General features: G+C 27.1%; 2 protein-coding genes across 2 annotated transcripts; one reads left to right on the top strand and one right to left on the bottom strand.

Moving 5' to 3' along the window:
- The first annotated feature begins 13698 nt into the window (after window positions 1–13698).
- On the top strand, window positions 13699–14442 carry LOC124940255 (nuclear transcription factor Y subunit C-2-like). The gene has a single exon (XM_047480753.1). It carries the CDS (start codon window positions 13707–13709, stop codon window positions 14439–14441), a length of 735 nt encoding a protein of 244 aa, XP_047336709.1. The 5' UTR covers window positions 13699–13706; the 3' UTR covers window position 14442.
- A 215-nt stretch (window positions 14443–14657) lies between these two features.
- Window positions 14658–15358, bottom strand: LOC124938998 (uncharacterized mitochondrial protein AtMg00810-like). Its single transcript, XM_047479516.1, has 3 exons — window positions 15039–15358; window positions 14922–14993; window positions 14658–14823 (listed from the first exon to the last, which is right to left on the bottom strand). Exons 1-3 carry the CDS (start codon window positions 15356–15358, stop codon window positions 14658–14660), a joined length of 558 nt encoding a protein of 185 aa, XP_047335472.1.
- Window positions 15359–15874: the final 516 nt, after the last annotated feature.

Genomic DNA, 15874 nt, shown 5'->3' with positions numbered 1-15874 from the left:
ACACTCACTGCCCATCTTTAACTCCTCTATCATTAAAATATTCACCATTACACTAAAATATAAATTATACTAAAAATAATATTTAATTGAAAGATGAGTCATATTACGCTAAACAAATTATATAAATAATTATTTATTATTTTTTCATTTTCCTATTATTTCTCTAAAAAAATATAATATAATATATATATATTTTAATATATATATTTATATATTTTTGTTAGTTGATTTATTAATTTTTCCTTCTTGTTACTCAAAAAATATATAAATAAACAACGACAAAATATATAAATAAATAAGCTAAAAAATATATAAATAAACAAGTAAATAACAAAATATATGAATAAATAAGCTAACAACAAAAGAACTAAACTTTCTCAATTATGTGTTAGTTAGTCCTAATAACCCTAATAACCCTGGACCATTTCACAACATTCTCTTCATATCTTTAGCTCCTCATGAATGAATATTCACTCATTACACTTAAATATAATTTATATACTCAAAAAATTACATTAATAATTATTTATTTAAATTATTCATTCACCTATTATTTCTCTAAAAAAATATAATATAATATATATTATTTTAAAAATATAAATATTTTTAGTTGAATTATTAATTTTAACTTATTAATACTCTAAAACAATATATAAATAGATAAGCTAACGACCATATATATATATAATGAATAAGCTAACCAAAAAATATATAAATAAATAAGCAAAAAAATATATAAATAAACAAGCTAACAAAAACTATATAAATAAATAAGATAACTTAAAAAAAATAAACATTTTGAATTATAAATAAATATTTTGAATTATGTGTTATCGGTCAAAATCACCCTTTCACAACATTCGTACTATGAACAAAATATGCATACTATTAACAAAAATATATAAATAAATAAGCTACGAAAAAATAAATAAATATTTTGATCGGTGATAATCACCCTTTACAATATTCTTTGCATACTATTAACAAAAATATATAAATAAATAAGCAATCCACACAAAAAAATAATTATATGTTAGTCGGTTATAATCACCATCCACCACATTCTCATTGACAATATAATTAAAATATTTCCTCATTACACTAAAATATAATTTATACTAAGTCATACCCTACTCAACAAATTATTTAAATAATTATTTATTTAATTTATTCATTCTCATATTATTTCTCTAAAAAAATATATTATAATATATATATTTTTTAAATATATATTTATATATTTTGTTAGTTGATTTATTAATTAATTTTTCCTCCTTATTATTCTAAAAAATAAATAAATTAATTAATAAAAATATATATAAATAAATAAGCTAAAAAGATATATAAATAAACAAGCTAACGAAAAAATATATGAATAAATAAACTCTAAATTATGTGTTAGTAGGTCATAATCACCCCTCAAAAAAAAATTAAAATATTCACTAATTGCACTTAAATATAATTTATACTAAAAAATAATATTTGATTCAAAACAAAATCATACACTTCTAAAAAAATTACTTAAATATTTATTTATTTAATTTATTCATTCACTTATTATTTATCTACAAAAATATAATATAATATATATATTTTTTTTAAATATATATTTATATATTTGGTTAGTTATTTATTAATTTTCATTTGTTATTACTCTAAAAAAAATTAAAAAATAAAATATATATACAAAATATATAAATAAACAAGTTAACGAACAAATATATAAATAAATAATATAATAACAAAAAAAATACCCTTTCACACAACATTCTCAATACCAACAAAAAAAAGATAAAAAAATAAATAAAAAACTAATCAAACGACAAAAAAATAAATATTTTGAATTATGTGTTAATCAGTCATAATTACCTTCCACTACATTTTCTATCCATCTTTAACTCCTTTATCATTAAGAATATGAATTAAAATATTCACTAATTACACTAAAATATAATTTATATTAGAAATAATATTTAATTCAAAACAGTCATAAACTTGCTCAACAAATTACTTAAATAATTATTTATTTAATTTATTCATTTTTTTATTATTTCTCTAAAAAAGTATAATATAATATATATATTTATATATTTTTGTTAGTGGATTTATTAATTTTCCCTTATTGTTATTCTAAAAAATATACAAATAAATAAGTTAACTAAAAAATATATAAATAAATAAGCTAAAATTATATATAAATAAACAAGCTAACGAAAAATGAAAATATATGAATAAATAAGTTAACGAACAAATGAAATAAACTTTGAATTATTTGTTAGTGGGTCATAATTATACCTCCCCAATATCCTTTTCATATTTTTAGCTCCTCTAACACAATATGAATTAAAATATTTATTCATTACACTTAAATATAATATATACTAGAAATAATATTTGATTCAAAACATAATCATACTCTTCTCAAAAATTTACTTAAATATTTATTTATTTAATTTATTCATTCACCTATTATTTCTTTAAAAAAAGTAATATAATATATATATTTTTAAATATATATATTTGTATATTTTGTTAGTTAATTTATTAAATTTTCGCTTGCGACAAAAATATATATATATATATATATAAACAAGCTAAAATATTCTCTGTTTATCTTAAAACATCTGTCATTAACAATATAATTAAAATATTCATTTATTACACTAAAATATAATTTATACTAAGTCATACCTACATTGCTATACAAATTATTTAAATAATTATTTATTTAATTTATTCATTCTCCTATTATTTCTTTAAAAAATATAATACAATATATATTTTAAAAAATATATATTTATATATTTTGTTAGTTGATTTATTATTTTTCCTTCTTGTTATTCTAAAAATTAAATAAATAAATTAACTAAAAAATATATAAATAAATAAGCTAAAATGATATATAAATAAAAAAGCTAACGAAAAAATATATGAATAGATAGAATAGATAAGCTAACGATAAAAGAAATAAAAATTATGTGTTAGTATGTCATAATCACCCTCTTCAATAAAAAAATAAAATATTCACTTATTGCACTTAAATATAATTTATACTAAAAATAATATTTGAATAAAAACATAATCACACTCTTCTCAAAAATTTACTTAAATATTTATTTATATAAATTATTCATTCACCTATTATTTATCTAAAAAATACAATATAATTAATATTTTTTAAAATATATATTTAAATATTTTTGTTAGTTGATTTATTCATTTTTTTGTTTAGACAAAAATATATATATATATATATATATATATATATATATATAAATAAAAGATAACGACAAAATATATAAATAAACAAGTTAACAACAAAATATAAAAATAAATAAGATAACAATAAAAAAAAATAAACATTTTGAATTATGTGTTAGTAGGTCACCTTCTTAATAATTCTCTGCATATTAACGACAAAATATATAAATAAATAAGCAAATAACAAAAAATAAATAAATATTTTAAATTATGTGTTAGTCAGTCATAATCTCCTTCCATAAAATTCTCAGTCTATCTTTAACTTCTTTATTATTGATAATGTAAATTAAAATATTCACTTATTACACTAAAATAGAATTTATACTTAAAATAATATTTGATTTAAAGTAGAACTATATCCTCTACTCAACAAATTACTTAAATAATTATTTATTTAATTTATTTATTCTCCTATTATTTTTCTAAAAAAAAAAGAATATAATATATATTTATATATTTTGTTAGTTGATTTATTAAATTTTCTAAATAACTATATAAATAGTTAAGTTATAATTAACCTTTGTCAACATTTTCTAAATAACTTTAGCTCATCTATTATTAGAACAATGTGAATTAAAATTTCATTCATTACACTTAAACATAATTTATACTAAAAATAATATTTGATTTAAAACATAATCACTCTCCTTAAAAAATTACTTAAAAAATATTTATTTAATTTATTCATTCACATATTTATATATTTTTGTTAATTGATTTATTAATTTTAGTTTTTATTACTCTAGAAAATATATAAATAGATAAGTTAGAAAAAAGAAACAAATATTTTGAATTATGTGTTATTCGTTCATAATCACCTCCCACAACATATTATGTCTATCTTTAACTCATCTATCATTGACTTGTGCATTAAAATATTCACTCATTACACTAAAATATAATTTAGACTAAAAATAATATTTGATTCAAAGTAGAGTCATACTCCAACAAATCACTTAAATAATTATTTATTTCATTTATTCGTTCTCCTATTATTTCTCTCAAAAATATAATATAATATATATATATATATTTAAAAAAATATATATATATATATATTTTAAAATATATATATTTATATATTTTGTTAAATTTATTAATTTTCCATTATTATTATTTAAAAAAATATATAAATATATAAGCTAACTACAAAATATATAAATAAATAAACTAAACAATTTATAAATAAATAAGCTAACGACAAAAAAAAACAGTTTAAATTATGTGTTAGTAAGTCATAATCACCCTTTCACAATATTCTAACGATAACAAAATATATTTTGAATGATGTATTAGTGGGTCATAATCACCTTATGACAATATGAATTAAAATATTCACTCATTACATTAAAATATAATTTTTACTTAAAATAATACTTAATTTAAAATAGAGTCATGCTCTCTACTCAATAAATTACTTAAATAATTATTTATTTAATATATTCATTCTCATGTTATTTCTATAAAAAAAATATAATAAAATATATATTTTTTAAAAAATATATATTTATATAGGTTGTTAGTTGATTTATTAATTTTCCCAAATAAATAAGCTAAAATAGTATATAAATAAACAAGCTAACTAAAAAATATATGAATAAATAAAATAATGAACAAAATAAATAAATTTTTTAATTATGGGTTTGTTCGGTCATAATCACTCTTCCACAACATTCTCTTCATATCTTTTGTTCCTCTATCATTAATACAACTAGCATGAATTTCGTGCATTTCGTGCATTTGCACGGATAAGAATATATATAAAAAATTATTTATTTATAAATATTTTAGATAAAATTAATTTTCATCTTAAACTTAATATTAACATATATTTTATCCTTTCGGCACCCACTTAACCCCTCAATTGACCTTAATCTTTGTGACTTACACTTTTTTATAAACATTTTTTATCCCTTCGGCAAACCACCCACCAATCTTAGTCGACCTCAATTGATGACATATCTCTTATATCTCGTCAAAATCAACCACTAACCCTTCAATTGACCATCATATTGTGACTCACACTTTTTCATATGACTCTGTATTTTCTCGTCAAACCACCCATTGACCCTAATCTTGTGACTCACACTTTTTAATATGACTTTTTCCTTCGACAAACCATTCACCAATCTTAGTCAACCTTTCTTTTACTTTCACTTTAACAAATCAACAACAAATCCCCCGATTGATCACACACCTCTTATCCAACGCAAAACCAACCACTAACCAACACCCGACATTCACCTCGTGACCTCACACTTTCAAATGCTCGTCAAACCAACTATTAATTTCAAACTCACACTCGACAAACCACCCACCACACGACCTCCATCCACTAACCTTCCAATTGACCCTCATCTTATGACTTACAATTTTTCATATGTCTCTCTATCCCCTCAGCAAACCACCCACTGAACTTAACCTTGTGACTCACACTTTTTCATATGCCTCTATACCTTGACAAACTACTCATCACTCTTAGTCAACCTCTCTTTTACTCCCACTTCAACAAATCAACAACCAATCCCCCAATTGATCACAAACCTCTTATCCAATGTCAAATCAACCATTAACCACCATACGACATTCATATCGTGACCTCAAACTTTCAAATGATCGTCAAACCAACCATTAATTCCAACCTCACACTCGACAAACCACCCACCACCCGACCTCCATCTCGTGACCTCACACATTCAAATGTTCGCCACACCAACCACTAATTTTGACCTCACACTCGAAAAAGCACCCACCACCCGACCTCAATCTCGTGACCTCACACTTTTAAATGCTCGTCATACCAACCACTAATTCCGACATCACACTAGATAAACCACCCACCACCCGACCTCTATCTCGCGACATCAGACTTTTGTCAAACCAACCCCTAATTCCGACCTCACACTTTCAGATGCTTATCATTTGTTTAAAAGTTACGTCACCATATAATATAGTCAATAATACATCCTTGAAAATATAAATTTGCATGTTTTGGGATTTGAAACCTAGTCTCCCGCTTGAAATGTGAACACTTAAACTGTTAGACCATTTATGATTGCTGAAATAATTTTATTATTTTGTGTATACATATATGTTTTGTATTTAATATTTATTAACAATTAGTTAACTACCACCCGACATTTATCTCGGGACCTCATACTTTGAAATGCTCGTCAAACCAACCATTAATTCCAACCTCACACTCGACAAACCACCCACCACCCGACCTCCATCTCATGACCTCACACTTTTAAATGCTCTTCAAACCAACCACTAATTCTGACGTCACACTCGACAAACCACCTACCACCCGACCTCCATCTCGTGACCTCACACTTTCAAATGCTCTTCAAACCAACCATTAATTCCAACCTCACACTCGACAAACCACCCACCACCTCGTGATCTCACAATTTCAAATGCTCGCCAAACCAACCACTAATTCCGTCGTCAAAATTGACAAACCACCCACCACCCGACCTTCATCTCGTGACCTCACACTTTCAAATTCCCTTCAAAACAACCATTAATTCCAACTTCATACTCTACAAACCACTCTCCACCCGACCAACATCTCGTGACCTCACACTTTCAAATGCTTGCCAAACCAACCACTAATTCCGACCTCACACTCGACAAACACCCACCACCCGACCTCCATCTCGTGACCTCACAATTTCAAATGCTCGACATACCAACCACTAATTCTAATACCATACTTGACAAACCACCGACCACAATACCTCCATCTCGTGACCTCACAATTTCAAATACTCGTTATACCAACCACTAATTCCAATATAATACTCGACAAACCACCGACCAACATCTCGTGACCTCAGACATTCAAATGTTCATAAAAAACAACCATTAATTATGACCTCACACTTTCAGATGCCTATGATTTGTTTAAAAATTGCGCCACATATATTATATTCAAGAATATCTTCATGAAATGCATGAAATGTGAACACTTAAACTGCTAGACGACTTATGATTGTTGAAATAATTTTATTATTTTGTGTATGCATATATATTTTGTATTTAATATTTATTACCAATTAGTTAATTTTTATATTAACATAAAAATTATATATACTCATAAAAAATATTATATATATATATATATATATATATATGATGAGAGAAAAAAAAATGTATGATAAAAGATAAAATGTATTTATATAAAAGGTAGGTGAATTTATAAAAATAAATAAAATTGTTTATATTTATATATAAATAAAATAAATATAAAAATCATGAAGTTATGTTCATTTATAATCAATTTTTTTTTATATCTTGAATTAATATTAATATAAATAATTTTTTAGATAATATATGATAAAGAAATATATATTATAATATATATATATAATATATATATATTATATAATAATGAAAATAATTAAAAAATAAAGACGAAGAGAGAAGAGAGAAAATATTTGATGACGTGGATTATATATTTAATGACATGAATTAATGTAGTGCTTGTTAACTTTAAGCATTATTATATATATAAATATATTGTTATTATTAAATATAAAAATAAATATGTTATGTAATATTATATATTTTAATATAAAATTATTGATAAAAAAATATTTTATATTATTAGTGCCAAAAAAATATAAATATGTATTTGGGATGAGAGAGTAAAAAATACTTAATAATTAAATTAAGAAATGTAAATATATATATATATATATATATATATATATATATATATATATATATATATATATATATATTAGGAGAGAGAAAATAATTAAGGTAAATAATTATTATGAGAGAGAAATTATCTTATTTTGTGGATGATTGTGAGAGAGCTTTTGTTGTACATCTCAACATTTTAAATTAAACGTTATTATATATAGAGAGACTAACATGAATCCGTGCATTTGCACGAATAAGTATATATATAAAATATTATTTATTTATAAATATTTTAGATAAAATTAAGTTTAATCTTAAACTTAATATTTATATATATTATTCAGCATCCACTTAACCCCTCAATTGACCCTTATCTTGTGACTAACACTTTGTCATATGCATTTTTTAATCCCTTCAATCAAACCATCAATCTTAGTTGACCTCAATTAATGACACACCTCAAACTCAACCACCAACCCTCTAATTGACCATCATTTTGTGACTCACACTTTTTCATATGTCTCTTTATCCCCTCGGCAAATCACCCACTAACCATAATCTTGTGACTCACTTTTTCATGTTTATATCCTTCGACAATCCACTCATCAATCTTAATATACATCTCTTTTACTCTCAATTCAACAAATCAACAACCAATCCCAATTGACCACATACTTCTTATCCAACGTAAATACTAAACACTAACCACTTTCAAATGCTCGTCAAACCAACCATTAATTCCAACTTCACACAAACCACCCACCACCCGACTTCCATCTCGTGACCTCACACTTTCAAATTCTCGTCAAACCAACCACTAATTCCGACCTCACACTACAAACCACCCACCACCCGACCTTTATCTCGTGACCTCACATATTTTCAAATTCTCGTCATACGAACCACTAATTTCGATCTCACACTCGACAAACCACCCACCACCCGAACTTCATCTCGTGACCTCACACTTTTAAATGCTCGTCAAACCAACAATTAATTCTAACCTTACACTCGACAAACCACCCACCACCCGACCTTCATCTCGTGACCTCACACTTTCAAATGCTCGTCAAACCAACCAATAATTCCGACCTCACACTCGAAAAACCACCCACCAACCGACCTCTATCTCGTGACCTCACATTTTTTCAAATGCTCGTCATACCAACCACTATTTCCGATATCACACTCGACAAACCACCCATTACCCGACCTCCATCTCGTGACCTCACACTTTTAAATGCTCGTCAAACCAACCATTAATTCTAACCTTACACTCGACAAACCACCCACCACCCGACCTCCATCTCATGATCTCACACATTCAAATATTCGTCAAACCAACCCCTAATTTGGACCTCACACTCGACAAACCACCCACCAACCGACCACCATCTCGTGACCTCATATTTTCAAATACTCGTCATACTAACCACTAATTCCGACCTTACACTCAACAAACCACCCATCACCCGACCTCCATCTCGTGACCTCAAAGTTTCAAATGTTCGCCTAACCAACCACTAATTCCAACCTTACACTCGACAAACCACCCACCACCTGATCTCCATATCGTGACCTCACACTTTCAAATATTCTCCAAACCAACCATTAATTCCGACCTCACACTCGACAAACCACCCACCACCGACATCTCGTGACCTCAAACTTTTAAATGCTCGTCAAACCAACCACTAATTCCAACCTCACACTCGACAAACCACCCACCACTCGACCTTCATCTCGTGACCTCGCATTTTCAAATATTTGTCAAACCAATCACTAATTTCGACCTCACACTCGACAAACCACACACCATCCGACCGCCATCTTCTAACCTCACATTTTCAAATACTTGTCAAACTAACCACTAATTCTGACCTCACACTCGACAAACTACCCACCACCCAACCTCCATAACGAGACCTCAGACTTTCAAATTCTCGTCAAACCAACCACTAATTCCGACCTCACACTCGACAAACCACACACCACCTGACCTCCATCTCTTGACCTCACATTTTCAAATGCTCGTCAAACCAACCACTAATTCCGACCACCCACCATTCGACCAACCACTAATTCCGACCTCACACATTCAGATGTCTATCATTTGTTTAAAAGTTACGCCACCTTGAAAATATAAATTTGCATGTGTTGAGATTTGAACTCTAGTCTTAAGCATTAAATGTAAACATTTAAACCGAAATCTAGTCTTAAGCATGAAATGTAAAAATTTAAACCGTTAGACCAACTATGATTGTTGAAATAATTTTATTATTTTGTGTATATATATATTTTGTATTTAATATTTATTAGTAATTAGTTAATTTTTATATAAACATAAAAATTATTTATACTCATAAAGAAAATATTAAATATATATATATGAGAGAAAAAAAATGTATGAAATACATAAAATTATTGATGAAAAATAATATAATAAATATATAAGGTAACAAATAAATATAAAATTATGAATGTAAGTGCATTTATAAAATAAAAACTGTTTATATATATATATATATATATATATATATGTATATATAAAAATATAAAATTTATGAAGGTAGGTGTGTTTATAACAAAATTGTTTATATCTTGAATTAATATTAATATAGATAATTTTTTAGATAATATATGGTAATGAAATATTATATATATATATATATAATAATAATAATAATAATAACAATAATAATAATAGAAATAAAATTTAATTAAAAAAAAGAGTATGAATTAAATTAGGAAAAGAAAAATAATTAAGATAATTAAATTATGAGAGAGAAATTACCTTAATTAAATTAGGACAGAGAAATTATCTTAATTAAATTAAGAGAGAGAAATTACCTTAATTAAATTAGGAGAGATAAATTACCTTAATTAAATTAGGAAAGAAAAATTACCTTAATTAAATTAGGAGAGAGAAATTATCTTAATTAAATTAGGAGGCGTCATTAGATATATATATAGATTTGTGTTAAAATTTAAAATGTAAAGTTTTGTTATTTGTGTTGAAATATAAAACATAAATAGTTGTTAGTCTAGTTCGTTAAAAGGAAGGGTTGTACTTGTTTTTATTAGGTTGACGAAAGTATTTTTTTACCTTTACATATATATATCCAAATTAATCACAAACTCTAAACATTTTAAATAAATAAATATATATATATATATATATATATATATATATATATATATTTTAATTAAAATATTCACTCATTACACTTAAATATAATTTATACTAAAAGTAATATTGGATTAAAACATAATTATACTATGCTAAAATAATTATTTATTTAATATATTCATTCACCTATTATTTCTCTAAAAAATATAATATAATATATATTTTAAAATATATATTTATATATTTTTGTTTTAACTTGTTATTACTCTAAAAAAATATATAAATAAATAAACTAACGATAGATAGATAAATATATATATATATATATGAATAAGATAACGACAAAATATATAAATAAATAAGCTAAAAAAATATATAAACAAACAAACTATAAACAGAATATATAAATAAATAAGATAACGACAAAAAAAAATAAACATTTTGAATTATGTGTTAGTCGTCATCCTCACCCTTTTACAACATTCTCTGCATATTGACAATAAAATATATAAATACCCTTTCACAACATTTTCTGCATACTAACAATAAAATATATAAATATCCTTTTACAACATTCTATGTATTAACGATAAAATATATAAATAAGCAAATTAAACAAAATAAATAAATATTTTGAATTATGTGTTAATCGGTCATAATCAAAAGAAAGAGAAAAGACCACGTGTTCTCCTATTTCTAAGGTGACATTATTAAATCTTTAGCTATTATATTATTAATTTATTTATTATACTTTTATCCAATTTCATAGGTAAACTAAAATATTTTCTCATTATAATTATTTTCACAATTTTTAATAAAAAAATGTTATTTCTCACTTATTAATCTTTATTTTCAACATTATTAATATTTTTTTAATAATTATTTTCTCTAATTTAGTCTTCAATTCTAACACTTTTGTTATTTTAATTACTACAATATAAGTATGTATGTATGTAACTTATATATATTTATTTTGATATCATTGGTTTTAAAGTTATTTATAATTTAATAAAAAAAAAATCAATATCCAAAATTTAATACATATTTAGATAATGAGTACCAACTAATAGAGAATAAAGATATAATTGAGAACCATCTAATGAAATAAAAATCAAGCTTGGGACTATAATAGTTCCTTAAACTTAAAATGATTCTAACAATTTCTAACATAATTAAATAATATATAATTAAAAAAAAGATGAATTAAATATGATTTATAAAATTTGATATTTTTAGTAAAAGTATTAATATATAATAATAAAGTATATATTAAAAATATTTAAGATTTCATCCTTTCTAGATATCTTGTTTGACCGGTGAATTATTTAAGTTTTTAATTAAATTTAAAAAAAAGTATATATAAATCTTTTTATATTTTAATTTTAATTAATTCATTCATTAAATTGTAAAAATCAAATTAAAAAAAGAAAAAGAAACCTTTATTTTTTTATTTTATTTCATGTTATGATGATGAGGCAGATTGACGGCGGCTTGAGGCTAGATATCGGTAACAAGGTAGCAAAAATATTGTGTTTGTGGGTTTTGTTTAATTATTGTAATAATTTTTTATAAAAATAAAGTAATAATATTTTAATATTTAAACTGATATTAAAAAGTAAATAAAATGGAAATGTTTTAATTTTGAATAAAAAAAGAAAGAAATGAAACAAAGCTGTTGGCGTAAAAGGGCTGTTTCTGATGGGGTTTGAATTGAACCATACAGAACCGCAACCACCACCCACCACCACTTCAAAAACTTGACACGCGTCGGAGGCATCTTAATAAAAACTGGACCCACGATTTCTCTCCTTCCCTAAACCTCTTTGCATGAAGCCCTCGTTTCACCCATTTTCAACTATAAATATATACTCTCTTCCCTTCAAGCTTTTCTTCACATCCATTCACTTCCAAGTACTACTTACAGGGTAAGTCACTCACAATTCCCTCTTTCTCTTTCTGTCGTCTCTGTATTTCAATTCTATTGCATGCCAGTTTTTTTTTTTTTTTTTTATTTCTTCTGTAAGTTTGATTGATTTCATCTTCTTGATTTTGATTTTGATTTTGATTTCATAGTTAGGGCTCTTATATATCAATCCTTTACTGTTCTTTTCTTCTTATCTGGATTTTATCTTGTGACATTTATACATGCATGTGGATGTGGTCTGCAGTCTGCAGATTAGTTTTCTGTTTGGAGTCGACATTGATTTTGTTGATTGTAGCGATTCGCGTGTGACTATGAACTATAGATCTGCTTTCTTGAAGCTGGGTTTTGTTCAAATTAGCACATTCTCATACAAAATGAAATCTTTCGTTATAAACAAGAAAACACATTACTTTTAGTTATATCATTTTATTATTGATCATTTTTTTAAAAGGCTTTGTTTCTTTGCTCAAGGTTTCACATTTCTTCATTGTTTCTATACATATATTCCATTCATTTCATATTGTATACATGGAAGCAACAAATCTAGGCTTAGATTTATTGATTGTGTTTAGTTTGAACCAAATTTTGACAGTAAAGAGGCATTTAATGTTCTAAACCGAATGTATTCGTATTTCAAATGTTGTTTTAAGTGGCATCTGGTTACTTGATCTCCTGTTTATGTTAATTTTCTCTTCATTTTATTTTTCCTTTTAGATCTGTGCAGAGCATATATTTGATATGGATCAATCGGACCCAAGTCAGCAACAGCATGCTGGAGCACCAGCAAATCAAATGGGGGATTACGGTTCTTCTTCCCAGCCGTATCCATCTGGTCCAGTTCAACCTCAAGCCGGTTTCGCTAACCCGCAGCACCAGCTAGCATACCAGCAAGCTCAACAGTTCCATCACCAGCATCAGCAACAGCAACAGCATCAACAGCTTCAAGCTTTCTGGGAAAACCAAACGCAAGAGATCGAACAGACTGTGGATTTCAAGAACCACAGCCTCCCACTGGCGCGTATAAAGAAGATAATGAAGTCTGACAAGGATGTGAGAATGATCTCTGCTGAGGCTCCTGTTATATTCGCAAAGGCGTGCGAGATGTTCATACAGGAGCTGACTCTGCAGTCGTGGCAACACACTGAAGAGAACAAGAGAAGGACTCTGCAGAAGAACGATATCTCTGCTGCCATATCGAACACTGATGTTTTCGACTTTTTGGTTGATGTTATTCCTAGAGATGAACTGAAGGAGGAGGGATTTGGTGTGACTAAGACTACCATTCCTACGGTGGTGGACCCCACCGCAGCAGGCTCGATGCCTTACTACTATGTTCCGTCTCAGCAGCAGCCCGTTGGTCCTCCTGGGGTGATTATGGGGAAACCGGTTGATCAAGGTCCGGTGTATGGAGGTCAGCCTGTGGCCTTTATGCCATGGAATCCAAGTCACCAACATCAGGCTGACCAACAATAGAGAGCATCTAATGAAATAGGTTGTTGGTTCTTTGTGTTTGTGTTTGTATTTCAAATGTTGTTTCAAGTGCATCTGGTTACTTGTTCTCCTGTTTATGTTAATTTTCTCTTCATTGGGCTTTCACAACCTGTTAAACAATTATCGGATACAATGATGACCATTATATTTGGTTCTTTTTTCATTGGTCATATCTACATTCATTCGAAGCATGGATTGTCACATAGTGTCACAATAAGTTGTTTCTTCGAACTCCAAGCTACCTACAGCTCCTGAACTGAGTAGAAATGCATATCCACTAGTACTTTTCCGATTGTCACTGTCACCTGCATAATCGCTGTCAGTGTAGGCTTCAAGTTCCTCCGGTTGATTCCCTTTCCCCTTTCTTGTAGAAAATTCTAAAATTCATTGTTCCTTTTAGGTAACTAAGAACCCTTTTTGCAATTTGCAGATGAAGCATAGTGGGCTTAGCCATTTACCTACTTAGTTGACTCCCTTTCCCCTTTCTTGTAGAAAATTCTCAGATTCATTGTTCCTTTTAGGTATCTAAGAACCCTTTTTGCAATTTGCAGATGAAGCATAGTGAACTTAGCCATTTACCTGCTTAGCAAACTTGTAACATACATTAGATCAAGTCTCGTGGAGGTGAGGTACATAAGACTTCCTACTATTTGTTTGTAGTAAGTCTCATCCACAGGTACTCTCTCTGCATCATTGTGAATCTTCAACCCTGGCGTAGTAGGATTGCTTACTAAATTGCTCTCCAACATCCCAAATCTTTTCAAAACTTCTTCTGCATACCTTCTTTGACAGATAAATATTCCTTCTTTCTTTTGTAAAACTTCAATACCTAATAAATAACTCATACATCCCAAATCTGTCATGTCGAATTCCCTCATCATTGATGCTTTAAACTCCATCATCAAGGACTCATCATCACCAGTGAAAATTAAATCATCGACATAAATGCTGATAATGATAACTTTACCTTCTTTGCTTCTTTTGGTGAAGAGGTTTGTTCACTTTGGCAGCCATGAAATCCCTCCTTAATTAAATGAGTTTTGATACACCAGTTCTTCACTTCCTTTCTTCTCATAGCCTCTAGGTTGATCAACAAACACTTGTTCGGTCAGGTCGTCGTGCAGAAACGCTGACTTTACATCAAGCTTGTAAATTTTCCATCCTTTATGAGCTGCTGATGCTATTACTATTCTGACTGTATCTAACCGAGCCACTAGAGCAAAAACCTCAGAATAGTCAATGCCTTGTTTCTAAGAGTAACCCTTAGCTACTATGCGAGCTTTGTGTTTTATGATCTTCCCATTTTTGTCTCGCTTTGTCTTAAAACCCATTTGACTCCAATATTCTTGGCGCCTTTTGGTAACTTTGTGAGAGTCCAAGTGTTTTTCTTCTCAATGAAGCTGATTTCATTGTCC

Source organism: Impatiens glandulifera, chromosome 5 (genome assembly GCF_907164915.1).
Source record: "Impatiens glandulifera chromosome 5, dImpGla2.1, whole genome shotgun sequence".
Classification (NCBI taxonomy): domain Eukaryota; kingdom Viridiplantae; phylum Streptophyta; class Magnoliopsida; order Ericales; family Balsaminaceae; genus Impatiens; species Impatiens glandulifera.
This window is presented reverse-complemented; position numbering and strand designations above follow the sequence as displayed.

Excerpts from the sequence above, each read along its gene's own strand:
- LOC124940255 (XM_047480753.1), top strand. The coding sequence starts at position 13,707 with ATGGATCAATCGGACCCAAGTCAGCAACAGCATGCTGGAGCACCAGCA.
- LOC124938998 (XM_047479516.1), bottom strand. The coding sequence starts at position 15,358 with ATGGAGTTTAAAGCATCAATGATGAGGGAATTCGACATGACAGATTTG. Across the intron at positions 14,994-15,038 it reads GTTACAAGTTTGCTAAGCAG|GGTTCTTAGATACCTAAAAG; the intron begins GTAAATGGCTAA and ends AATTGCAAAAAG. Across the intron at positions 14,824-14,921 it reads GGGGAAAGGGAGTCAACTAA|AAAGGGGAAAGGGAATCAAC; the intron begins GTAGGTAAATGG and ends ATTTTCTACAAG.